Below are 27,627 nucleotides of genomic sequence, written 5' to 3'. Positions count from 1 at the left end.
CCAACAGTCCCAGCTCTCAGCCTGTCTTCATAGGACACACAGGCACATCTGTACAAGCAGGACAGAACCCACAGCTTATGCCCTGCTTGCCAAAGCACATGAGGATCACTGCTTCCTCTTTCTGTCAGAGTAACTGAGTTCTAATTACTGCTTTCAGAAATCCTCTTCCCAAGCTGTCATATCTTCATACACTCACCAGCCCATCCCTGGAGCGCACATTCAGTCAAGCTTATACCCTTTAGTTTTCCAGACAGATCAACCACTGTTATTCATGGACATAAAGGGAGAAAATTTGGAAGTTGCTTTTTCTGCTCTTGTTCCTCCCATGTTTTCAAAGCACTGGGTACCCTGAAGTGCAGCAGACAGCCAAGAGAAGGGATGGTTCCATTCTTCCAGCCTTTCAATCATGATCTCCTCTTCTCTACACAATCTCATCTACTGCTCCCTCTTTGGGGTCCTTTGTGCCAAAAGTGATTCTCATTTGTCTGTTGCAGATAATCACAAAGCAGCAAGAGCCCCAGCCATTACTGCAGCCTTTTAACACAATTTGGGGGTAGGTAGATCATACTTCCTCAAAAAGCACTGTACAGTGAGAGCAATGAGTACAAGGAGGAAAACAGACACTTTAGAATAAAAAATCTAGATGCAACAGAGGTTCATGGGATGTGAAAAGAAAGTAAAGTACCTAACCACACGAAGCAGGACTTTTTTCTAGCTGTTTTCTGCACACACATGAATTCTAGGCAAACTGAAATTCGTTTCTCAGAAAGGGCAGTTTAGATGATCCCAAAGACAATCTGCTCACACCAGGGATTAAGATCAATTGCTACCTCAGCTTCTCCTTCACAGTATAAAATAAGCCCATTTATATGCCAAAATATGTACCTTTCCCCAGCCTTGGAGAGATGGCCTCTCATCTGAGGTCGTGTTTCTCCCCTATCACTTTTGTCCATGAACAGAAACAGCCACCTACTTCCTTTTTCTATCTAAGATACTGTGTTTGAGACTTTTCTACAGTGCTAATCTGTACAACCAGAATCAGGTTTTGGATCCTGGTCTATGCCCATATTTTAAAGGCAATTCAACATTGAAAGGGAAAGTTGGATCATCCTGCCATAGCCTGAGCCCGTTTTCCAAATAGCTCTAGCTAAAGAATCATCAGTGTTACTGGGAGCAGCACTGAGTAACCACTTCACTTGAATGAATGAGCTATTTAGATCAAACTGTTTTCAGCACCAAGGGATGCCACATCTCCAGACAGGAAATGTAGCACAGATGCTCTTCACTGCAGGATTGTGAACACGTCTTGTGGATCCCTCAACAGTCTGTACCAGTACAGATGTAACCTGGAAGTAAAAGCCTTTTTGTACAATGTTTGTTCTTTCCCATCTGTTTACTAAACTGTACCCAACTGAACCTCTCAGGATTCTTTGCTGAATGATGTTTTTGACAACTACAAAACAGGTGCTAAGACTGGAGAAAGACACAAGAAAATCTTTCCCAGGGATTTCCAAAGTGAAACTGGACACCTGCTGAGTTAACACATTTGTTAAGCATCAGTGCAATTGGCAGGACATGTGACACAATTCTAAGGGGCTGAGGCAGAACAGAGTCAGTCAAGAGACTCCACAGAGGCTCTTTCACAATCCTAAATCAACATTTGCCACTAGTTGATGTGATCCCCTTCAGTGCAGCCCTAGTGGAAGTGGCTTTCCTCTGCTCCAGCACTCCCACTGGTGCCAGGGTACCAGTGAGAATAATCAGGCACTGAGATCTCTTAGAAAACTTGCCTAGATGGCAGTAAGCAAACTCCAGAGAGCTTTAGCTGCTTGTGTGCAGTGCATCCTGATTAATATAGAATATATAAATGAGTCTGATTTCTAAGGAGTGGCAAACAGCCCTGGGTCACATGATTTTAACAGCCAGCAGAGTTAAAAGTGAACTCCCCTTGGTAACACAACCACATAATACAGCATTCAGAGTATTTATTTTATTAAATATCCTCTTTGATACAGAATATTTAAGCAAAAATAGTTTATAATCTCTGTTTTGGTAATTTGTACAGGAGTCTTTCGCCTAGTCACTCCTCCAGCAGCTCATGTTGGCATTTAAGGAATAAATCTTTAGCAAAAATCAAATCTCTCACTGTGTGAGATCTATTCTACCCAAAGAAGTTAAAAGAGCACTGGAAAATGCCTATAGAAACTGTGGAAAATCTGAATTCCACTCTTCAGCTAAAAGAAATTTAAGAATTGTGTCACAGACACATTCTTCTTAATAAATGAAGGAGCAGAGTAGTAAAATGTATCCTCTGAAGTTTATACAAGTTCATATCAGTGCAGCAAAAGAGTAAGAAATGCATCGAGCACAGATGCTGAGGTTCAGCACAGCAGTGCCCAGCTACACCTGCCAGTCTGGAATGCCATTTCCAGTACTGGAAATCTGCCATGTGAATGGCCACGTGGCATCTGGCACTACCATGATGGGATTCTGCCCCCACAGAAGTCAGACAGCATAAACAGATTCTGCTTTCACTTCTGCCTGCCAGAACAGCTGCACAGTCTGAGACCCAGACCGACTCCAGCACTTTCTTCTTTTCTGTGTAAACAAATAACCTCATTTTTTACATTGATGAACTGTAAATAAGTGATTCTTTGGATCAAAAGATAGCTCCTGTACTCATTAAATAGATAAGGCTCATTGGGTATCCAGATAAAGAAACCTATTGGCACAGGAAAGGCATCTGGAGGCACAGCAAGTGCCCTCATTGCCTAGCTGTGAGCACATGCAGCTCTTGCGATGAACATTTCAACCAGATCCTTAAGTTACCACAAAACTCTATCTCAGGGGCTGCTTGAGGTCAAACAAGCCAGTCCCTCCTTTGACAACTTTTCCAACCACCAGGCAGGCCGAAGGGGATCGCAGCTCATCGTGGGCACCTGCAACAGAATTCAAACAAAATCCTATCAGGAGGGTCCCAAAGGTCATAAACCTAAACATTTAGGTTTATGTGCAAGAAGCCATCTGGCTCAGCACCCCCAGGTTCAGAAAGGTTCTGCCACCTGCTGTTCACACTGAATTGGGATTTCTGGGAGTTTAGAGGACAGAACTCTTTCTAATCCTCCCACAACAGCTATTATCACATTCCCATCTTTGGTCCAAGCAAGTAATTAGGCCACACATTACTAAAATCTTCTGATTCCATATGGAAAGACAAAACAGTCTGAATTCTAAGAGAACACAGATTTGGCCTTTCAGTGAACACATCCTGGTGACTAAATAGGCCACTAAAAAATACATGTGAGGCAAAACCAGAAAGATTCCCTTGTCATTGCTGCCTTTTTCCTTTGTTAGCATGAATCCCTTTGATGTGTATTTTAAATCCCTCTGGCTAGATAGGAAGAGAACTTTTCACTGGAGAGACATTCCATGAATTCCTCTGATTTTGTGGTTACTCACTGTAGCGAAATAGTGTCACAGAAATTTGGAAGTACTCCAGATGACATGTCTGGGGGTTGTTTTACTTCCACTGTTTTTGTAAGCATTCAGGCTGTTTTTCATTTATCCTAACTACAGAAAGCTGAAAGTTTATCATTAGAGCAGTAGAAAATTAGAAATAAAATTGTTAAACTTCTCCTAAGTTTGGTTATCTTTCTTCCACTGAGCAAAATGTACTCAACTTTGCATCATGCAGAGGGTGGGGGCAGGAGCATAGGCAGCACTGTGTATGGCATGTGCTCACTGCTCTGATCTCAGCTACAGCTGGATAATTAAAAAGCTGCTCCTAAATGTGTGTCAACTGAAGAAAAAAAAGCCCCTTTGTTAGGGGGTTGACAGTCGTGCTGCCCTGTTTGCTCATGTGATGTTAACAAAGAGTCATTCTCTGAGCAAACAGCCCAGGGGATCTGTGCTGATGCAGTTTGCTCCCTGCACAAGGAGCCCTGGGGAGCAGCCTGGGCTCCACCAGCCCTGCTCACTCCGCTGTGCCCATCCTCACAAACCTCCTCCTCTCCTTCCTACTGCTCAGGGCTCCAGGGCTCCTTTCCTTCCTGCTGATTAGGGCACCCTCACAGTGTCTCTTGAAGTGTACAATCAAGTTATCAGATACATTAAAGCAAATTAGATCCAGGCTGCTGCAATCCCCATTACGACTGATTTCCAGCGTGGTGAAATCATTAACTCCCTCTGCTTGTAATCAGTGCAGTTCCTGCCAAACCACCCTGCCCTTCTGTCAGTGTGCAATGAATGCCTTTATTCTTAATATTATCCATACATTGCATTTCACTTGGCAAAAAACTCCTCTGATTTAATTTCTAAGTCAGTATGTGATACAACAAAAATCCAGAGGGTGAAACTGAGTGAGAAACATCCTCCTCTTTAATTTCACCCTGGATTTACACTTTTCCTTCACAATTTCCAGATTAATTGAGTCAATTGCAATCAATGCTATCAATTAAAACTCAATCTTCCTTCCCAGAGAAGGTATAAACCAGCACTAGCAAAAAGGAATTCAGTGACAGAAGTATTTCTGATGTCAGTGCAAGGCAGTTTAAGACAGGAGCTGAAGTGATCATACTGAGAGCTCTCCCCATTTCTGTTAGGACAGCACAGCAGCATCTGCAAAGCAAGCATCTGACTAGCAAGTGAGAGAAACCAAATTTGCAAAAGAGAGATGTAATTAGTATCCAAAGGCTGAAATCACAAAAGCTGTCAAATGACAGACTCAAAGCATGAGGTTTTTTTGATAGAAGGCCTTAAATGTAGATGGCTAGTGCTGCTCCAAACATCCTAAATGATCCACATAGCCATGGGATCTCTACACCTTCCAAAGAGGCAACTAGAGGGCAGAAGGATACTCTTGGGAATCTCAAATGGCACCAGAAACCTACCATTAGACAAATGAATCTGATTCTTTGTGTTTGAGGGAAAAAAAGCAAAGATAAAGTGCTAAATCAGAGTTACAGCCAGGTCTGTTCTCAAAATAAAATGCTGAACAGCAAGGCTGGAAAAGATATGGAAGTTATAACATGGGCACAAAAACAAAGCAGAGAAGACAATTTTAATACTAGAGACAGAAAAAGGCAGATTTAGTAGTCTGTTATAAAGCTTTACTATAATAAATCTTAACAAGCTTAAGGCTTGTTGTAAAAATGCCCATCTAATTCCTAAAGAAAGGAGTCACAGACCCCACAGATTACATGTGGGAGCTGGCTTTATTTAAGCTGACAGAATTTTACTAAAAACATCTGGAACATTTTCCTAGGCAAGGGCTTATTTAAAATTTCTGCCTCTGGCATTTTTTTCTAATACAATTATGGATTACTCAAAATACTGGAAAGTTATGACAGAAACCAAGCATATGTGAAATGCTGCAGCAAGAGATCTCAAACTAAACCATTTACCCATCATGGTTGCATCCTTCAAGAATTTGTAGCTGGTTTCAAACGTCATCTGTTGCAGAGGGGAGGAGTTGGACTGAATTCCAATGCGATTCAGGGGTTTATAAAAGCCTTCAAAACACATGTAATCTGCCACAAGCGAAAGGTGTCGAGGGTCTACCACAATTCCTTAAAACACAAGGAAGACCAATCATCAGAGCATTCAAGGGCTAAGTCTGTAGGGCTTTTTAAACAAATCAGGTCTAAAATAAATCCTTTGAATCCAACCAGCTTGGAGAACATCTCTATTAACATTCTTCTGGCAGTGTGTCTCTGCCTTAACTGCTCCCCTCAAATATCCAAGAGAGGCAGACCTCACTCTAATACAAAACAGTATCTCTCCAAATTGAAATGAAAAGAATGGGAAACTGCAATGTCAAGAATGCTGTAAGGCAGCAGAGTTCCTCTACATAAAATCAGGAAATGTCTGCACCATCCTTGTTTCCACAGAAGGGGATCACACACCCATCCATCTGGGAGGGACAGAGCTCTTGCCTCTCACCTGGTGCCCTGGATTAGCTGGGCCCCAGAGTCAGAAAGGCTCTGATGTCCTCTGTGCATGACATCAGGCATTCACAGAAAACCCTGTTCAGTCTAAAAAAAATGCATTTATTCCTAAATAACACTTGTGGACTTAGTGTAATGGGGGTCATTAACAGCTCTGTCAACATTTACTGAGCAGTTCTTGAACAACTTGAAGGTCAGACCATTCTGGGCTGCCAGCTGGCAAATCTGTTTGCTATAACTGCTTGCTAAAATTCCCACTGTATTAATCTTCCCTATTTTCAATAGTTTATTTCATAGCAAGACTCCACTCCAGTGAGTGAGTGCCTATGAAGTCATGCAGCCTCCCCTGGCTGGGCTCTCTGAATCATCTATCTCAGAGAAGAACATTCAGATAATGCAGGGCAGCTATTTTAGGAAAGATATAAAAACTCAGGAGCCTAGGTTCCCATCATTAAAAAGGCAAGGTGAGGTGAGATTGATCCTCTCCTCAGGGCCACTGCACAAGTCTAACAGTTGGCTTCCTCAGACATTAATAATTAATTGGTCTGAAACTTGCAGCTTGCAAAAAATATACCAGAAGAGAAGAACTCTGTGAAGGGGGAATAAATTCAACCTCACCTATTTTCTACTGATTAAAAGAAGTCTAATAATTAACTAACAAGGTCTTCACAGAAGACTCTAAAATCATTAAAACAATGAAAACCTGCAACCTAAAAATAGGCACATAAATGAAAAGATCACACAAAACCGTAACTGAAAGCATGTGGCTGCATTTTCCTATATTAATGGTACTAAAGACTATAAAAATGCAAAGAAATCTTACCATATACAGCAAATACATCTTTTATTTCCTTTATAATCACCCTCAGGGCTGATTCAATTCCATAATTCTTAGCCATGGCATGGATATCATTGCAATAAAGTCTGTTCAGGTCCAAAATCTGAAAGCAGAAAAAACAGAGATACAGGTTAGGACAACAGTTGCTCTGTATTTCTAAATAACTTAAGCTAAGCTAAGATAGATTTTTTCCTCCATTCTTCATCAGCTTAAGCAGAACCAACAGTTACAGAGTAACTAGGAAGCAGCCTAGTTGTCAATCACAGAGAAAAATTATTCTGAGGATTTGTGCTAAGCAGCATTAAATAGATGAATAGGAGCACTGGAGTCAAAATTCACCACAGGAGAAAATCAACTGAAATCACAAAAAGGAAGCTAACAAAATACACCAGCAAAACAAGTTAAAGTCTTCCAAACAACACAATGCAACACCCAGTGTGTCTCAGCCAGCCAGAACTTTTAGCAAAAGAGAAGATGCAGCTTAAAACAATCCTGTATTTGGAGAGCTATGGGCTAGATGGGATAACAGAACTATTCATCTCCAAGCACTGCAATTCATTGAGATGGAAGAACTCCCTCAAGTAATATTTAGAGAGACAAGAGAGAGAAGAATGGTGTGAAATCATCTGTCATTAGGCCCTGGCTGCTGCACAAACTCTGATTTGCAAGCTGCCCTTGAGAAAAGGCTCCCCTGAATACAACTGGGGATAAAAAGGAGGAGGAAGACAGTTCAAGAGCTGAAAATGCTACACATCACCCCTGAGAAATTGAAATGACATCCATCATCCACCAGAACTCAAAAGAGCATTGAAGTCTGGAATTAGGAATAGATTACACACATCAGAGTATTTGAAGAGCTCTGCCAGGTTTATCCCTTCAGTCTGGAGAACAGATTCCTTCTCTCCCTCCTTGCTGGTGCTTTCGTTCAGCAGGCAGCGTGTGATGCCCTTCACCTCGTGGATCACCGTGCTGCGCGCCAGGGACCCCAGCAGGGAGGAGAGGTCAAAGTACACCTTGGTCAGAGGCAATGCCAAGGAAACCTGAAGGGAAAAAACCAACACAGTGTAAGGAGGCTTGAACACCAGGCTCAATAACCAGCACTCTTCTTTTCAGGCAAAAAGCTGACAAATGGAATTATCCTCACTGTGTGTTAAGGAACAGAAATGTCTGACTGGAATTAAGATGGTCATGTGAACTCCCCATTCCACGATTATTCATCCACATTGCTTTTGAGGTCTCTGAACTTACAAAGACAGCTTTTTGGGATGGCTTTTGTTTTTTTGTTTTTTTTTTTATGGAGTGGTACAGGTACATGCTTGTTGAGGTTTTTATTTGTTTTTTAAGATGTTTACATTTTTTTAACAGTTCAGCCATTGCTTTTATTCATCAAAGGCTACACAGCTGACCATCATATACTAGAAGAATAAAACACAATAAACCTGTCAAAAGATTGTTCTTAGAAAAAGTTACATGAGGTGTCCTAAAATAAGAAATTACTAAACATTACATCAAAAAATGCATTTGTAGCGCCACTTTCTGCTGAGACAGAACAGCAGCACTGCACTGAAAAGAACCATTTGTTATGGTAGCTACAGGCAACCACTGTGCAACCACCCAGAGATGTTCCACCTTACCTCACACCAAAGCTCATTTTCGGTGTCAAAGGTGTAATCCTGTATGGATGGGTGGCTCTCCACTACAGCGCTCACTCGCACTTCTGCTGACTGAAGCAATCGATCTTTCCCTTTTTTAGTCTGAGACACAAAGGAAAGATGCTGAGAATCTTCACCCTCTGCTCTGTTCTGATCTTCTTCAGCACCAGGAGTCTCTTCTTCTTTTTCAGATTCAGCCTCTTCATCTTCTGGGTTCTCATTGATGTTTTCTTCTTCCCCATTCTCTTCTTCGCTCTCATAATCAACCTGCAAAGAAATAACATTATGTTTATCTGAGCCAGAACCTGTACAGAGACACAGCACACCATGAATTTAATTTAATTTAATTTAATAAAATTCCAGTTTAATTCTGGAATGCTCTTCACTGCTGAGTTGCAAGGATCTTGCCCCTATGGCACAAAGAAAATGTGATTTTGTTGCAAAGAAAATAATACAACAGATTCAGTTTAGTCTTGATTTCTTCATAATCTTACCATAATTTCTCAGCACAGTCCAGGATGCTACAGGATGTTGAGACTGTAGCAGAATTTAGTTTGCTCTCCCTGAGAAAGTCCAATTTCTTCCCATAATCCAACTCTGATGATGGGATTCCCTCAGGATTTTCAATTACCCCATCCTCTTCCTAAATTACAGCACTCCATCTTTTAAGAGCTAATTATGATGTACCAAACACAGAGAAACATGCAGGGAGACTATTTTTTAAGGACCATAGTAAAGTTTTAAAAACAATTAATAGCATGAAATTAGAAGAAGGTAAAGTTAAGGTAAACAACAGCACAGCCTGATTTCCAGACACATCCACCCAAATGCCTGAAGAACAAGGCTTCAGAAAAGAGCCAAATGAAAACTCTTCAGCCCAAAGCTGACACTTTCCTATCTCCTCTCAAGGGAGGTTTGGTTTTTTTCAGCATTTTGTTTCAGTGGAAGTTTTCCTTCCCAAGTCAAACACAGAAGAAATAGGGAACTAAAGAGCAGTGCTGAGCACCTATAAAGTCATTACCTCTTCTTCCTGGTTCTTCCTCCGTTTTGTTTCTGTAGCATCACCATCCCCTTCATCAGCTTCTGCATCAACAATGTTCTCTTCTTCTTCTGCTACAGCTTCTAGATTATTCAGTGTCTAAAAATCCATGACAGACAGATCACCAGGCTGACTGCTAGTCAGCACCAATAGCATCAAAAGGCTTCAGCCAAACATCTGGAATTTCAAAATGTCTTGTTCAATGTTCTACTTTACAAATTAATTTCTGTACGTCCACTACTTTAAAAAATGAACTCACACTCCTGATAACTTCAACATTTAACAAGATGAATGTCTACAAGATGGATAAACTGTCAGTCTACTTTGACAGTCCTTGATGGGAGAGGAATGGCAGAAGGAACATGCAAAAGCACTTCAATAAACAAAGGACCTTCCCCAAAGTTTTGACAACCACTGCTCCCACAGGACCCTGATCTGTGAGCAAGAAGAGTGATATGCTTTTGTCCCAAAGAACCTAAAATGAACAAGCATTTTCAGAGCACAGTCTTAAGCAAATCAGGATTTAGTACACAAAAACTTCAATTTTCTTGTTAATTTTATGAGAATGCAGAGACAGTTTATGTATGAAGTATTTAAGTAGTAATTTAGTATTCATGCATTTTGTGTGCACTGAAACATGCTACACTTTTCCAATTCTGGTTCTCAACAAGTGAAAGAAGTGAGGTGTTTTTCAGGTGATGTTTTTTGATACCTTGTCTTGGCCATCATCTAAATCATTCCGAGTTGTCTTCCGAGTGCTGACTTCATTAAAAGATGCCATCTTTGTAGTCTTCCTTTTAATTGCTTCCAGAAGAACTTTAAAGAACCTGACAGAAGAAGCAACTCAGAATGTCAAAGCTCAGCAGTGCCACAGAAAATCTGAAGTTGTCAAAAAAATTATTTATTTTTGTTAACAAGCCAGTCAATTCATAAGGATATTCCCTGCTGGATGCAAAAGTACTTATAGAATAATGCAAATAATTTTTCTCAGCCCTTTCTCATTCATTTAGGAATCAAAAGGTTGGTATGAGCTCTGTTACAGCCACAGATGTACTGTGCATCCAAAGCATAAAATTATACACTCATCTGGATATAAAATCTGCACAGCAAATTGACCTTCAGAAGAGATGGTTTATTACTGGACTTGAATAATAAAATTGTCAATTTTATTCAAGATATAAAAGCAACTCTGCTGGAACTGTTGCTCTAAAAGCCACACCAACTGTAATCAACCACATGTAAAGCTCACAAAAAGGCAAAAGAAGAGCAAATATTAAAGTATCTGAAAGCAAACTCACCTTGTTTCCATGAAGTGCAAGATCTGCCTCGGCTTCACACACTTCTCCTCTCGGTAATATTCATGGGGCAAGAAATGGAATTTGATTTTGTAGAGGCGATGCTTGTTCAGCTTGTGCTCCACATGCAGGGATTCCTCGATGTCCACTTTCTGCAAGACCTACAAAACATTCCCAAGTAAGAATGTTACTACTTTGATGAAGACATTTCCTTTGTTTCCTGCAGTTCTGGTCTTCACAGGAAACCAGAATTACACTAGGCTAAGGGGCAAACTTTTCTGGAGGCTTTGCTCCTGGGAATAAGGACTGTACCCTACTGCACCTCTTGACTTAAGTCTTCCCAACAATAAACTCAGACAATACTGAAGAACAGCCTCATCCCCCACCCAACTCCTTCACAAGAGATTACCATTTTCAGGGGGCCTACAGCTTCATTTTACTGACCATGGTCACAGAGCAGGACAATATTCCAGCACACAGCTAAGTCTTAACCTGATTCTTACTGCTTTCAACTCACAAGAGTGGAAAAAATAGAAGGAGAAGGGCATGTAGGAGAGCACAAGGGTGCATAGCCAGGAAGAGAGGGAACACAGAACACTTCCCAGTGTATTAAATCTCCACAGAGATATATGTTCTGCTTCTATTGAGCACAGTCATCTGTGTAAGATTAGGAAGGGGTGGGGGACAGATAGAAAGGTATCTATCTGAGCTCTGTGTCAATCACAGCCAGATTAGACTTGTCTCAAAGACAAAACAGAACCCCTCCAATTCTACAGACAGAGGAAAATGTGCTTGAGTAAAAGACAAAGACTAAAGACTATGGCATAGCAAACTCCTGATGAGTTCATGGAGGAGAGTTTGTTTTGCTGACTCTCAAAAAAGAGACACTGAAAAGGAGGCTCACCTCAGCCAAGCACACTCTTGTGAGCAGTTTCTTAAGCTGTTTCACCTTTTTGAGAGCTTTCTTGGTATTGAGCACAGGAACACTCATCATCGGGGTTTTAATGTTTGAGCTGGCCACCATCAGTATTTCCCGCAACCTTTAAACAAAGAACAATCATTCCAATTAAGCCATAAAAGCACTATGCAAATCAAGTCATTATCTAGGTTATTTCATCAGGCAGAATGCAGCAACTGGCAGTTCCACCAAAGCCATGTGCACCCAGAGCTGTGGTTACACAGCTCTGCTCCTTTTCTCTGTTCTGATTCACCAGGCACAGCACAACAGCTGGATTATTGCCCCAGTTATGAGAATAGATGATAATAAATTGTTCCAAGAACAGAAGGACTAATGAGGTCTGTTTCCTACAGATGGATGCTTCCTTGTATTTTCTTCCCCTACTCTGCTTCTCTGAAGCAACACAATGCCCTCCCACCTAAGGCATCCCACATGCCCACATGAGGCCAGGTAAGGACCCACATTATTCCAAATAAACTCATGATTTGCTGTATTATCAGATCAGATATTAGATATACTTCACAGATATTTAGTATCTGGAAAAAGAACCAAAATAACTGGAAAATTGTAAAACATTAAAGTATTCTGAGCAGGCAAAATCTACAAGGCCACTGAAGGACTGCTCACCCTCAGTATTCACACATACACCTGCTAGTGTACCTAGCACAATTATATACCTAAGTGCCTAAAATAAAGGGCCCATTGAGGACACAGCCTTCTCACCTTGGAATACCCAATGTGACATTCATTTCACCTCTGCCAGCAAAGTGAAAGGTGTTCAGAGTCATCTGTGTTGAAGGTTCCCCAATACTCTGAGCAGCAAGAAGCCCCACAGCTTCTCCTGGGTCACAAAGAGAGCGCTGCCACTTTAAATACAACAGATCCTTCAATCTGGAGACAGGAAATGAGAGGTTTATCGCAACATACAAAATAAAAAACTCAGAAAAGAATGAATCATTGCTCAGTTACATCTTTGAGACAATTTCCTTTGGTAGCTTACAGATAAATATGCTCCAGAAATGACAAAATTGTCTATCTCCATCTGATCTGACAAACACAGCCCATTAACACAGAACTGGGGCCTTGGCCAAACTGTATTTTAGTTCTGCTGCCAAGTCCCAGAATGTCAAAAGAGAGTCCATTTACTCCCACTTGCACTTCCTAACAGCCTTGCTAACTCCAAGGTGCATCAAGAGCATACTTTGTTTTTCAAGATAACTACAAAATTATTATTTTATATACATGGGGACAGCAATACATTGCTGTTGTTCCAGAGAGGCTTTGCTAAAGCCCTCAACAGCATGGAAAAATTCAGGTTTGGAAGGAAGCGATAACCAGAACCTCTCCACTGCACACTAAGCATGTTTGGCTTTCAAGAACCATTTTGAAACCCTCTGCTTAGATTCACAAAGGCCACACCAGAAACAAGGCTCGGTAAAGACTTTTCAGTTTTAGCAAACTTGCTCTAAAAGGGTATTTTGGGTTTTGGCTCACTGCAAAGACACTCAGAGGTTTTTACCTATCAGAAGAAAGTGCTGAGTGTGTGTAACTCCGGCTGTTCTCAGATTCCCATTTATTGATATAGCCTTCAACTCCACTTTCAAATGTTTCTGAAACAGATGCAAAATAAGTATCTGGACGCCAAACCCCAAGGCTTGGGTCAGGACACTTATTTGTCTTCTTCAGATACTTCCTTTGTTTCTTCTCATCAAGCTCATACCACATCTTCAACAACTGAAAATAAGAGGAGGTTTTTAAGCTGGCTGGTTTATCCACAAAAAGACCACAAGCAATCAAGCAGCAGTGAAGGAGGAAACCTGTGCAGAATGTAAGGGTGTACACAACACAGCAAAGAGCTCAGCTACAAATATGGTGTTCTCCTTTTTCTGATACTTAACACTTTTGAAGACAAATAATTTCAACATTCTTTGCATGCCTAAATATATCCAAACTTATGTAACTACTCCATAGTAACTACTCCAGAAGACTGTGAAATACAGCCTCAAATAATGATTTTAACTGGGAGTGAAAACCCTCACACACTTAAACCTTTGCTTGTAGCTGACTCTCACCTCACCTGTCCATAGCTGGCATGAAAAAGGAGCTTATTATCAAAAAGTGTCAAGAGCAACACAAATTCAGCACAGCTAAATAAATGAACCTCTGAATAGGAAAAACAGCTTTTGCAGACAAGCTCACAGAGTCACCTCTCAACACCTTCAACCCAGAGTTTCAGGCTAACTGCCCAAGTTCCATCAGGATAAATTCCTTGTGACAGCAAGGCTGTGAAGCAGGATCTGTCTGCATTTTGTGTCCATACACCATCTTCATCAGAAGCCATGTCATAGAGACAAGTGCCGTGATGCAAGTAAGATAGTTTTTGGAAAAACTAAGCAGGGCTGGCTCAGCTCTCTGATCTGTAATATTCAAAAAGGCTCTCATCCAGCTGGCAGACAGCTGTCCATGCAAGAGAGATTTACTTTGTGTACATGAAAAAAAAGCCAAATAACCCACCGATAAACAGAAACAAACCCCCAAACCATTCACAAACATGACCTAAAAAGACATTTCTAACAACACATTTATCTCAGTTTTTAGCCCTTTCCCCAGCACTAGGGCCCTCAGACTTTAACACATCTCAGCTTATCACCCACATAGTTGACATGATTCCTTTAAAAGGTAACTTGTTTAGTTAGACTGTGAAACCCTTTGGGATACACAGAGCAATTAAACAAAAAATACTGAATTCTGTAACTTCTTTTGAAGCGCTAGGTCAGTTCAACTGCTTCTGTGTTACCTGTAAAGTAGCAGGATCTCTTCCATTCTTTATTTCACCTCCTGGAAGCTGTGCTTTCAAACTTGCCAACTTCTTTTGGGAAAACAACAGAAAGCCTCCTTCTCTTTGCACAGAGTTTTGGTGTCTGGCTCGCCATTTTTTGATGGCTTTGAACTGCTGGTTAGCTTGGTGAGACTCCATCCTTGCTAAAGCTTCATCCAGATGGTTTGTCTTCTGGATTACCTGTGAGAAAGTACTTGATATGATTATTCTTCTTTCTGTCCTCACTGTACCAGAAAAGGCAAAGCAAACTGAGGTCACCTGCTGTCACTGCTGTAAAGATGCTGTAAAGATTTTCAAATTTGGTTTTCAACCAAACTGAGACAAAATCCTTATAACTTTATGCTATTATTACCAGTCTATAATAAGCAGTAGTGATACTGGTAAAAGTTAATCAAACTTGTTGAATTCAAGTGCAGAGTTAGAACAGACAGTGCTTGGTGCTCTGCTGAAATTGAGACTGCTTAAATCACACTGCAGACTTCAGACTGCTTCCATATTTTGAATACAATGGCAAATAAAATTGTACACTAGACTGAAAGCAACTGAGACAAACAAGTGTTGCCACTGGATCCCTGACAGATATGCCAGATGTTAACCACGTGTTTCAGTCTCTCCTTCACCCCTCATAAATAGTTAAGATTTAGGTGTTCTACCTCATAGTTTTCTGCAATGAAAGGAAACTGCTCAGGTTGTAAGAACTGAGTTTTAGGGATATCAAGGCCATCTTCTCCATACAGAAACTGCACCACGCTGCCATCACTGTCTCGTACAGTCAGGTCATACTGAACCACCAGTCCTTCCAAATGTTTTATGATACACCTATTCCAGAGGGGAAAAAAATGGGAAAAAAACAAAAGAGAAGAAAAATGTTGTTAAGAGACTACAAAACAACAAGAATGATACAATTCTAACACAAAAACCACTGTTTTCATCAACATTTTTAGTGTACTTAAGGGCTGATCAGGAATTCTGGAAGCCAAAATCCTATAGACACAACACTCATGTGAAATGCTTAATTTGTAAAGCTTTCAGCATGCTGCTCCCTCCAGTTTCCTTGCATTCATCTGACTTAAAATGAAACAGTACATTACCCTCCATTTCTGCTGTCATGCTGTAACAGCTCTCTCATAGAAAGGGGCATCCCTATTTTAGAACTCACTACCCTTTGAGACAATTAAAAAGTTCCATCTTCTATATATACTGGAGGTGTTGCTTGACTAATGACAAGAGCCACTCAACATGGCCAAGAAAAACTAGAGCTGCCTGAACTTGTACACTTATCTAATTGTACCAGAAAAAAAGATTTCTGCAAAAAGAGAAGCTGTTGCTGATATGTACCAGAAGTGAGTTTGGAACTGTAATGTTCCAGTTGATCTAGATCTCTAAAAAACTGTACTTACAACAAACAGCATTCAGACTATTTTGTAAAAATCAAATACAGTGAAGTTAATCTAAGCAATACAGGCACTTACAGTAGACAGAACTTTCTCAGAAAAAAAGAGAAAAATCAATCAACCAACAAAAGGGCCTTTTAAAGGCTCCAATTCTAAACCAGGTCTCTCACCTTTGCAGGTACCCAGAACGGCTGGTTTTGACAGCTGTATCCACAAGACCTTCCCTGCCAGCCATGCAGTGAAAGAAGAATTCCTAAACACAAGCACAACACCATCAGCATTCTGCTAATAACTGCATCAACACTGACAATTTATGTTCTTCCTCAAAAACTTCATATGAAACCAGGGTGAACAAAGTCCATTATAATTGCAGATACTCCTATTAAAATACCAAGACTTAAATAAATCTCAGTATCAACATAAGCAGTCTTAAACTTACAGAAGGTCTGATTCCAGTGAGAAATCTGCCAGTCACAAATCCTCCTGAGCTAGGGGAAAAATCATAAGGCTGGAAACATGGCAGTGATTTGCCAGATGCCATCAGTGGGGGTCTTCGGCCTTCCAGCTCAATCTGGCCCAGCAAACAAGAAATCTAAATGTGGGCAGGAAAAAAGGAAACATCACTTTTCCATCCAACTTTCTGTTCATATAAGCTTAGTGATTTTTCTTGAAAAATACAGTAAAAAAAGTCAAATGCTCAGTAAATGCTCTGTAGCTCAATGTGGACTTGTTCATGAAAAGTTCCAGCTACTGAGGGGCAGAAAGGCCATGGAGAGCTCACCTGGTTTTTTAAAGTTATTCCAGTACCCTAACTCATCCTCAACATCACCTCAATACCTCATTCTGTATACTTATTTGAACACAGAAATGTGAAACTAAAAATACTGTAGATATGTTTTAGGTCCCTACATTACCCTCACCATCTCTCAGCAGTGTATTAAAAACAGAACAAAAACCTCAACCCAAAATGTTCTCTCTTTAGCTGTGGTCATTCTCTCCATTTTAGATGGCATTTTTATAGAGTGTCTCTTGCTTGGTGTCTGTGCTGCAAATGGTAAAATGAAAATGTATCCTTCCACTTCTACCAAACCAAAGATTTTGTTGTTCCTATTCAGAAGTTGAAGAAGGAGAGGGTCAGTCTCCAACAGAGGCCAGGAGAAATTTCTCCTACAGTTCGTTTGTTTGTATAAACTGCAGCATTCCTTCTCAAAAGCAGTTCTGCTATTTCAATAAACCCTCATTACTGAGGAGCAATTCAAAAATAGGTTATAATAAACACTGACTCTCTTCCATCACCCACTGAAGTCTTTATTACATTCTTCTAACATTTTTCCATGCCAAAGTCTAGAACAAAAACTTTGCTCTGGGATCAGACATCCCCTTCCCAACAGCTTATATTCTAGGACACATCACATCAGCTCCTAAACATATTCTGGTTATTGCATTACCTGCATTGTGTTTACAGTGGATCCTTTGGCTCCTGACTGCACCATCAACTGCAAATTATTCTCTGGAAAGCTCCTGTGGAGACCAAGGGGCATGCAAACCTACAGAGTTGTGGGGGAGTGAAGGGAACAAAACCAAGCTTTATTAATAAAATAATAAACCCAAGAAATTCCTGTGGAAGGCTTTAACAAAGCGAAACAATGAGTAATCACATACATTCCTATTTATAATTTCAAAAGCATCTTGAATATTAAGCCATCTTCTCCCTCAGGGAGGACAAGGCTGAGGAGGAGAGGGAGCATGTGGAGCCCCATGCTGGGGACAGAGGGAAAGCTTCAGCCTCCAGAATAGTTGGGCACTGCTCATCCACATTAATTAACTTATTGAGAAAGTTAAACAAGATTAGGGTGCACAGAAGCCTCAATGCCAACCTTGTTGACTTCATTGTTGTAATTGTTTACTTCCTCCTTGAATTTCATATCAACCATGTTAAAATCCCTCTGGTCTTTGCAGAGATGGGCATCCTGCCACTTCCCTTGGACCTCCTCACATGATGCTGTTTCTGGCAAATTAAGAGCAGCTCTAACAACCTGAAAGTAAAATATAGGAATTTTTAGGTGTTAAGCAGGCATGATTGACCAAGGCCGTATTCCAAAAATTTTGCATTATGGAAGAAAAAATAAATCTGCAAAACAGACTTACTTCAATGCCACTTTTCCTTGACCTTTCAATGATTTTTTTTCTTTTGTGGTCTGCTTCACGTTTAACCAAAATATCTTCAATCCCTGTTAAAGAAGAGACAGAACACAATGGTCTAAACTGAAAAAAATATTCAAGGAAGAAACCACATTTTGTGTCAGGGATTTTGAGTGAAGAGGTGGGAAAGAAAGTCACAACTAAAGTTGTAATGATGGTTAGACTCAGGGCTTGCAGTTTGACAAGAATAGCTTCTGGATAGAGAAGTTGTAAGCCATAAAAAAAAAAGTTGTAAGCCATAAAAAAAAAAAAACAAAAACTAAGCAGTAGGAGTGCAAAATCAACTCCCTAATTTAAGGAGTCTTAACTTTAACAGTCTCTAAAAACTCTTAGTTGGTGCACTTGTACAAACTAATGCTTTATGGACCAGCCACATCAAACTGCTTTTTTCCTTCCATCCACATCAAATTTCCTATTAGTTGAACTTTTCACAATTTGGCATTTCTTAGCTTTTTAAAAAAAGATAAATTAAAAATACAGATCCTTGAGATGACAGGATCAGGGAGCAGATTAAACACTGCAACCTGAACTCCTGTGAGCTGTTTGTGAGGAGTCCTGGCACAGACACTAAAATGGCTGTGTCAAAACACCAAATCCCAAACTCCAGCTCCAGTCTCACTTCTGATGTTTTAACTGCCTAGTGGTTCCAGGCTTGTTATCTTTTCCTATCTAGCTTTTGCACCCTGGCTTTCTGGAGTCCTGTGAGTTAATCAGTCACCTTCCTCACTCCAAAAGATGCCCTCTCTTTTCCCTGGCTCACAGCAGTCTGTTGGTCCCTTGCTACTGCTGGCAGTTCATTGTGTCTCCATAACTCTTGTGTTTGAAAACCTGTAATAAAAGCTTTTCAAACTCATTAACCAAAAGTTTTACCATAAAGTGTGATGTGCAAGGCTTGATCACCAAGCCCTTAAAGTTCTTTCACCTTGTTTTGTCAGCTGTTCTGCTTTCTATGCAGTAATTACTTTTCAGAGAAGCAAAACACAAGGTTTTGATCTAAACAAAATTTCAACACAGGACATATTATCTGTGTACACATTGGCTGGGCAGGCAGAAAAGAGAAATTGTTGGACATGCTCAAGACTACACCTTCTCTTTATGCTTAGAAGGCCAGCGTAAAAATAAGACCAAAAAAAGGCTGGCAGGCAGCTATCCCACTCAAGGGCAGTCCTGCAGAATTTCATTAACAGAATTAGCATGTATTATGCCCAGCCACGTCTGGTTTAGACCTCAGGAGGTGCTGCACTGCTGCAGGTACCCACCCATGGTGAATCCCCTGTACAGCTGCAGGTAAGCAGTGAAGAGGCGCCCCAGACACGTCAGCACTTTCCCGCTGGTTTCACCCCCATAGATCTCATAGCAGCAGTGGACCAGCCCATAGGCAGAGCTGCCAAAATGAGCTTTGTCCAACACTCCACACAGTAGTTCCCCATCTCTGATAATAACCTGAAAAATAAAACACAGCTTTGAATCAGGAAAACAGAAATTTTAATCGTACTATGGCCTCTACAGGTTTTCCGTATAATCTATGTGGAAATTGGTGTAAGTTTAAAAAGCTTACATATTGGTGAATGGTTAAAGTCATATCTATAGTTTCAGAATTTGTAGCAGAAATGAAACTTCTAACACCATCGGCATTTTTCCACCTATAAAGTCTGACAATGAAGAGACATGGTCTAACAAAACCAGATAGAATCTACCTGAGTCAGGACCACTGAGAATTTTTCCTGACTCCCAAGCCTATTCTTCAATCACCCACTTCTGGCAGTAACTGTTGCCAAATATCTGCTTCTAACTTTGTCATCTGCCTTGTTCCCTTCCCATTCTTTTACTGTGCACACACAATTTTAATCCAACCCAGCCCAACCCCCAGAGTTGTTGCATACCTGAGATTCACACATCGAATCAAGATTCAGACCTTCTTTTGCAGGTCCCTTTACCCAGGCTCTCCCACCAATTTTTGCTTTCCCAGTCAAATTCAGTGGAGCATGGTTGTCTGGAATAATGTTTATTAGCAATGTGGAAACAACCTATAAAGAAGCAGGATGAGGGGCAGGAATTATTTATTTTTAATTACTTCTCAACATAAAAAAATCTGGCACGAATGAGAAAAGCAACGTCCTGCATATATTCTTTCCACTAGCAGCAAAGTTTGAAAGCCTGAAAATCTCACAAGGCAGGAATATCCTCCTGCTACTCTATCCTCTGAAGGATCAGTGAGCTGAGACACACAATTATTCAGAAATATAAAACAGCAAAGATTTTTCCAATACTTATATATATTAAAATTAAAAGAAAAAAAAGCTGTCTGTTGGGTTTTACAGCTCAGAAACACACACCAAAACCACCATTGTGTTAATGGGATCTGGCCTTCCAAACACCCTTAGCAGCACTGGTTAATTATCAGCATTCTGCTTACTTTAAAACCACCAGCATTCTCTAACCCAGTAAATGACAAACTACCTGCTTTCCTGTCCATAATCGCTGTGGCTTCATAATGGCTGGAGGAAAGATTTTAATTCTTCCTTTTTTGTCTGTGAGCCCTCGGTACACAAGCTCCATGTACTGCTCTCTGGTGAAAAAGCAGCCCCGGATTGTCATGCTGACTCCAGAAATCATGTGATCCTGGATCAAGCCAGGAAGTGGCTTCCCATCCTAAAGAAGTAACAAGAAAAAGGTAGTGGTGGGGTTAATAAGTCATGTGCCTCCAGCTCCCAAAATTATTCCCCCTGGATAAAAGCATTTAAGTAATTTGTAAAGAACTCATTACAGCACAACTCTCTGCTGAATCTCTTCTGGACACAGAGACTCAAAGGAACAAGATTGTTTGGATGTGCTGGACCTTCTTTAGAGGAACAGAACCACAAGTGGGGAAAGAACACAGAAATAAACCTCAGAGGTAAGTAAATAGACTCCTAAAAAATTACCTCATTTATCATTAGACAAGCTAAAGGAAAGTGATTGCCTCTAGAAATAAATTTATCTGGCAGTTTTACTTGCCTTTGGCACCAGGTACTGTTTATCAGTGATGGCTAAGGTGTAGGCCTCTGCTCTGCCCAGCTCACTCTGTGGGAAGTGGGCATTCATTTCATCCCCATCGAAGTCAGCATTGTAAGCCTTGCAGTTGGCGTAGTGCAGCCTCAGCACCTTGTCCCCAGGCAGGATGCGGGCGCGGTGAGCTTGGATGGAAGGTCTGTGCAGCGTGGGCTGGCGGTTCAGCAGCAGCACATCCCCGTTCTTTATGTGCCGACACACCTGCCAAGAGATTCAGGTGCCTCAGAAAGGACTAAGTGATCTTTAAATACACACACATCCAAAACATCTTCTTTCTGCTATTCGTGCTCTGTGTAAAACTAAAGGAGAAGCAAGACTGTTTGGCCCCGAAGGCCCTCTGCTCTCCACCAAACAACCATTGCTCATTAATTCCCCCAAACCAAGGGATCAAATCTATCAGCTCTTCATCCAAAGCCCACTGGACTGAACTGATACCTCCCACAATATACCCAGCCCTGGACACCCTAGAGTAAAGTAGTTATATGACCCAGTAGCTGAAGCAGAGGCCAGGAATCTCTTAATTTCATCTTTGAGTACAACACAATATATCCTCTCATTTTAATTTTTCTGTTAGTAACACGCAAATATCCACTTAAGTGATTATCAACAAGAGTATGGTAAGTTGTTTGTACAATCTGTGTTTAACTCTGTGACAGGTTCTGAAAGAACTGACATCACAGAAATACTCAGACTTAAATTTCAGATCTCTGCTAAGCCTTTATGAGAGACAAGGTAATACATAACAATACGAAAACACTATTAAACACCAAAACTTTTGTCTTAGTTGCTAAATAGTGCTTTTTTAACTCTTGCAAGGGACAGAGATACAGTTAAGAAGTTTCAAAGGTTGATTAAACTGTAGCACAGAGGAGAAGCAACTGACATAGAATCAATTAGGTTGGAAAAGACCTCTAAGACCATGGAGCCCAACTGCTAAGCCAGAACTGTCAAGGCCACTACTAAGAATACTCTGCATCTTGGCACGATGAATGCCACACACTGCATATTAGAAGAAAGTAAAGGAAGGAAAAACAGGGTTTAGAATTGGAAAAAGCACCATGTTTTTGTTCCTACCCCCTCAGCCAGAGATGGAGGAGGGCTCTGCCCATACTCACAATCTTCAGCCCGGTCTGGGGTGCCCCTGAGGAGGGGGTGAGGAGCTGCTTGGCGATGGCCTCGCGCTGGGTCAGGCTGGTGGCGCTCAGCACCGTGTGGGACCCGTCCTCATTAATGACCATGGAGGCCCCAGGGTGCACCTTGGGGCCATTGATGACAGCCTGCCTCAGCTCTTTGACATTCCAGGGAGTCACTGGCTGAGGATAAGTCAGTTTGGTGGCAAATACCTAGACAGGAAGGAATAGAGGAGAGAAATAACATGTTGTTCAGTATTGGCTTAAAACTCTAAAAGTCACTGACAGAACAGCTTTCAAAATTAAGAAGTATAATGCAAGCATAAATTACTTTAAGGTCTTGAATCTCCTCAGTCTACTCTAGTGCCAAATAAATATATTTCTCCTTTAAAATTCACTACCATAAGGGCAGAAACAATGTCCCTTTTACAATTTTCTACTGTGGTATAAAACTCAATCAGCAATTAAGGAAAGCAATTATGGATTCAGATTCTGCAAATAAGCCAACAAATACAGAGAAAAGGCACATTATCAACAGGTTCACTATTTTCTGCAAAGATGTGATAATGAAAAACTCAAATTCAGGCTTGGTGTCATCTCTCTGTAGCTAAAATTCCTTAAGGATGGATGAAATTGGTGACATTATCACAGCTTCTCTTAAGACTACAATACCTCAAAAATACCTCATACAAAGACCACAGGAGGAACAGGATCTACTTTTGAAGTTTGCACCAATTCCTAGTCCCACAGAGCAACTACAGCTTTTTCTTTCTTTTTTTCTTTAACCCCTCTTTCTCAGATGTGGTGTTCTTATTTTGTAACAGTAAGAATTTCCTGCTCTTCAGTGCTCTCTCATTAACACTGGGCAGGAAAGAGCTCAGACGAGTCAGAAACCCTCTAGATTTTAAACTGATACCAAACTGCCAGCAGTGCAGCTCAATCCTGAGCTGCAGCAGGAAGACACAGCCCTTTATTTCTCCTCACCATAGGGATGCCAATCTCATTGGTCCCAATGTACATGTCGGGGCAAATGACGGATCGAGCCGCAAAATCCACGCGCTTCCCCATCATGTGCTTGCGGAACAGCCCTTCCTTCTTCTCCAACAGCTTGAAAAACAGAAGGTCACAATTAAAAACTGCAAGTATGGAAAATCAGATTGATTCTTGCAATGATGAGAGGCATGAAAATGCCCATGTACTAATCACAAACAGTTCACTTTTTTCTTACTCCACCAGCTTGTTTTTTTAATTAAGACTCCACCTGCTACCCACCTGACGAATACCAGGGTATTTCTCTGTCATCAGCTTGTCCATGTCACTATCGAACACAATGTTGACATGGCTCTGGAGACGTATCCAGGCGTTGTACAGCTTATCTGCAATGCTCTGTCCCGGAACTGTTGTCAGCACAGAACGGTCCAGAGGTTCAGTATCCTCTCCTGTCTCCTGCAGAAACAGGAGTTAGAAACAAAAAATATCTTCTACTTACTAGGCTGAAGTTATAGTATTAATTACAGTATCAAATATAGCAAAAGAAACATTCACCATTATTTTGCACTGGTAGTCAGTCCATGTTAGGAATCGCTGTAACTAGAAAATCCTATTCTTGGATAAAAATAATGTAAATCCAAGAGATTTTATCACTTACATCACTTTGTTTTCAGTCTAAAAGCCACTAAACCAGTCACATCCAAAACTCATTGACCTCCTGTCAAATGTTTTAAGAACAGATCTCCATCTAGTGGCTGCATTCTGAGAAGCTAACAATGTTTTACACTGCAGACGTAAATCAACCTCCCCTGAAACTGAGTCCAGTGTCAAAGGCCCCTCAATGATAAAACTGATGAACAAATATGGAATGAGGTAAGCTGACATATATTATTATTATTTACACTACACAACTATGTGAACTGTCAGAAACAGACAAGTATTGTTACTCATTATATTTTTTGTGAAGTTTTGTGTGCTTCTTACACATCAACTGTCAAAAAATAAACACAAATCACAACTGGCTCCACTAGGCTTAGACGCTGAAGTGGCTTTTTCCCCCTCTCTTCATGTGCTGAGATGCTGGCAAAGTTTTACTGTGAACTGTTTGTGCTGTATGTATTTCATTCTCCAGAATCAGGAGCCCCTTACACTTCACATACAGTAATCTAATAACAAAAATCCATGGCTAAGAGAATCTGAGCAAAAATTTTTATCTTTACACCAGGTAGAAAAGAGCAGAGGGAAAAAAACAAACAAGGTATAGAACTTCTCCAGATATTCCAACACCTCAGGCAAAAACTGTTACAGGAACAGCTTAAACAGGAGCTTTCCTGAACTCAACCCACCCATCCAAAAAAACAAAGAGCAAGACAACCAGCAACTCTTACTGTTTGAATTTCTTCTGTAATTTTTATTGGCTGACACTGTTCTTTGGCCATGAAAACCAAGAGTTTCCTTATCACTTGGGCATCTTTCATCACAGCCTGCAAGTTCACAGTCTGCCCGTTTGTGAACAGGCGATCTCCAAGGCGATTCACAGGACGATACCTACAGCAAACCAAAATTACTCCAGAGGATTAAAGCAACTCAAAAGCAGCATGATAAACCTCAAATATTCTAAGCTAAATCTTCAGTGTATGGAAAATAATCCAAACTAACAGTGGGTATTTTCTACTGGGACAGTCATAAAAGATGAGTGATCCTTAATGAGAAATTATAAGTACTGTGCAGTTACAATATTTATAATTCTTTTAAATACTAATATAAAATATATTTTTTCCGTAATTAGTATTTCAGTCTTCTAACTAACTCACTACAATAGAACTTATTAACTACTAGTCTGATTTTTATTATTTAAACACTACTGACACTTAAGCAGACCAGTGTCTGCTTAAGGATTTTGGATCTCCAATCCCTGCAAAGGGTGCACAAAACCCTGTGATATCTACAAGATTTTGAGGAGATAAATTTTACCTTGAAGGTGGAACAACAAGTAGATCTAAAAAAAACATGTCTGGACTGAATCCTGAACTCTCATTGGGATACAACCCAGGGAAGAGATAACGCAGAAAGAAACCTAAAAAGAAACAAAAGAAATATAAACTCATTCTCATTGCCATTGTTTGAGAATCCAAACCCCAGATGCACATGGTCAACCAAGTCAAAAGAATCTGTTAACACTATTGAGCTTGATTAAAACAAAAACATTTAGACACAGTTTAGAAAGAATTGCCACTCCTTTTTTTTTTTTTTTTGTCAACATACGTGTGATATTTTAGAAACAACTCTGGATAGAAATAGATATTATAGCAAATGGAGAAAGCAAAACAAGAGGAAGAAAGTTTCCAGCTACTGACTGTGACTGATTCATGAAACTGCTTTGGTTTCTCCTGGTAGCTGCAGACAGATTCAGTGTACAACCCAAAAAAGAGGCTGATAAATCCATTCTCAGTCTTTAACCAGGGTAACTGTGGGGTGCAGCACCATAGGAAAATCTCTGCAAACAACTACTGTGATTTGTAGGGAGCCACAATTTCAGAATAACTGATCAAAGTGTTAATTGAATCCATGTGTCTCCATTCACTGGCTGCCAATACTACTCCTGACACAAAACCTATTTTCCAGCCAGAAGACCTTAAGGCAAAAGGCAAAGATTTGACAAGAAGTTCATACTGGAAGATTTGCAGATTTGTCCACTAAATGGTACAAAAATGAAAAAACAAAGCAATGTTTCTCTTCACAGCCATTACCTTCATTCTTCCACAGAGCCAGGATGTATTCCTTGGCAGTCATTGGTGTCAGGTATCCTCTCTTCCCTAACTGGCTTTCATCAATACCTGGAAAGTAAAAATAAAATAAAAATTAAATATTTATTTTTAAAAAATCTCAAGACATTACACTGAAATGTGTTTTTTTTGTTTTTTTGGTTTTTTTTTTTTCTTACAGTGGTGCTTCCAACTCAGAGAAGGAATGGAAAAACAAAATATACATACAAAATATACTGGCTGACATCTACATCAAAATTATAATTTAAATGTTTGCTTTGAGAATATGAAATTAAGTAAAAATGAAACCATTTATGTGACTAGTGAATACGAATATAAGTAACAGAAGTAAGATTTCACTCTAACACCTAAAGTTTATGGTTTTTTTGTCTTATAGTGAGCTGGAACTTTTCTTCTAATGATCTCATCCCCTAACCAAAACACAAATCAAGAGTCAGCCTGCAGCTGGGGAAGCTTTCAGTGGGGTTCAGGTACTTCCAGTGAGGTATCAAGGTTCCCATGAAATACTCAACTAAAGGAGAGAACAGCACCATCAATATTTTAAGTGAGAGTCTGGGTTACCTCTGCTTTGGAGAGGAAGGAAAACACGTGGTTTTGCTACTAAAAAGCAAAAAGATCAATTATTTTCAAACAAAGCCAGAGAATTTAGCTCTCCATTTCCACAACTCGATGAAAAGCAATTCTCCCATGACCTCAGACAGTTTCCTATTCTTCTTCTGGGTTAGGTCCAGAAATGCAGATTTTTGCAAACTGAAAGTTCAGTTCTCCATCCACCTAGAAAACCTTTCCATCCCTTAAACAGAAAGGCATCAATGCCAAGGTTAAAGGTACTCCCTTTTGGGACTTCACCATGCACAGGCTATGCAGAATGTACCTGTGTGATCCATCCCAGTTCAGAAAATAGAATACTTCCCATTTTGCTTCTTCAGCCACAGCTCCAGAGATTTAATCTACTATTTAAATCACACAGTAGCAAACAAAATAAACTCTCCATGGAAACCTTTCCTAAGAGCTAAATAACACACATAAATGTCTGCTTCAATTCTGTCTCATTGTGTAAAGAATCAAGGACACAAGAAGGAAAAGGAGATTTCAATTGGTTCAAACAATAGGTTAATTAATCCTGGAAAGTGCCACCTACTTCGTTTTTTGTCTTTTACTCTTTAGGATGAAATTCATTTGTAAGAGTTAGGATTATGTGATTTTCTTTCTGAAGTCAGTCATCTTCCTCCTAATTAATTTTATCTGTAGTTGCTCTGTTTAAAAAATCCAGCAGAAAACCAACTACCTGCCAAAAATGAAGTGTTCCAAAACCACCCTAAAGCTAACAAAGATTATGCCATTGTACTTCTTTTCCTGACACAGAAACACTTGAAACTACAAAAGCACAACAGGCTCTCAAAACAGAAATTTAATGGAACTGTGCTCTCTCTGACTACCAAGCTTAATGGTTTAGTTATAATCAGTATTTTTTATAAATGAGTTCCAAGTGCACAGTCACTGCTAAG

General features: G+C 40.2%; 1 protein-coding gene across 1 annotated transcript in view; it reads right to left on the bottom strand.

Annotated features, from left to right (window-relative positions):
* Positions 1-1,971: 1,971 nt before the first annotated feature.
* POLR1A (RNA polymerase I subunit A) overlaps positions 1,972-27,627 on the bottom strand; it is a 29,216-nt gene continuing 3,560 nt past the window's right edge. The window contains exons 7-34 of the mRNA XM_030270505.4: positions 26,084-26,170; positions 25,308-25,410; positions 24,722-24,881; positions 23,616-23,789; positions 23,328-23,450; positions 22,329-22,556; positions 21,160-21,414; positions 20,623-20,814; positions 20,046-20,189; positions 19,422-19,605; positions 18,109-18,191; positions 17,838-17,996; positions 17,409-17,507; positions 16,400-16,552; positions 16,131-16,213; positions 15,220-15,385; positions 14,525-14,746; positions 13,247-13,461; positions 12,451-12,618; positions 11,674-11,809; positions 10,773-10,930; positions 10,187-10,301; positions 9,457-9,573; positions 8,418-8,702; positions 7,623-7,823; positions 6,769-6,886; positions 5,403-5,567; positions 1,972-2,939 (exon numbers count right to left, since the gene is read on the bottom strand). Coding sequence (XP_030126365.4) covers positions 2,839-2,939; positions 5,403-5,567; positions 6,769-6,886; positions 7,623-7,823; positions 8,418-8,702; positions 9,457-9,573; positions 10,187-10,301; positions 10,773-10,930; positions 11,674-11,809; positions 12,451-12,618; positions 13,247-13,461; positions 14,525-14,746; positions 15,220-15,385; positions 16,131-16,213; positions 16,400-16,552; positions 17,409-17,507; positions 17,838-17,996; positions 18,109-18,191; positions 19,422-19,605; positions 20,046-20,189; positions 20,623-20,814; positions 21,160-21,414; positions 22,329-22,556; positions 23,328-23,450; positions 23,616-23,789; positions 24,722-24,881; positions 25,308-25,410; positions 26,084-26,170 — 4,394 coding nt within the window. The 3' untranslated portion in view covers positions 1,972-2,838. The remainder of the gene's footprint in view (positions 2,940-5,402; positions 5,568-6,768; positions 6,887-7,622; positions 7,824-8,417; positions 8,703-9,456; positions 9,574-10,186; positions 10,302-10,772; positions 10,931-11,673; positions 11,810-12,450; positions 12,619-13,246; positions 13,462-14,524; positions 14,747-15,219; positions 15,386-16,130; positions 16,214-16,399; positions 16,553-17,408; positions 17,508-17,837; positions 17,997-18,108; positions 18,192-19,421; positions 19,606-20,045; positions 20,190-20,622; positions 20,815-21,159; positions 21,415-22,328; positions 22,557-23,327; positions 23,451-23,615; positions 23,790-24,721; positions 24,882-25,307; positions 25,411-26,083; positions 26,171-27,627) is intronic.

Source organism: Taeniopygia guttata, chromosome 4, assembly GCF_048771995.1.
Source record: "Taeniopygia guttata chromosome 4, bTaeGut7.mat, whole genome shotgun sequence".
NCBI lineage: Eukaryota > Metazoa > Chordata > Aves > Passeriformes > Estrildidae > Taeniopygia > Taeniopygia guttata.
Note: the sequence above shows the minus strand (reverse complement) of the source record. Positions and strands in the feature narration are given on the sequence as shown.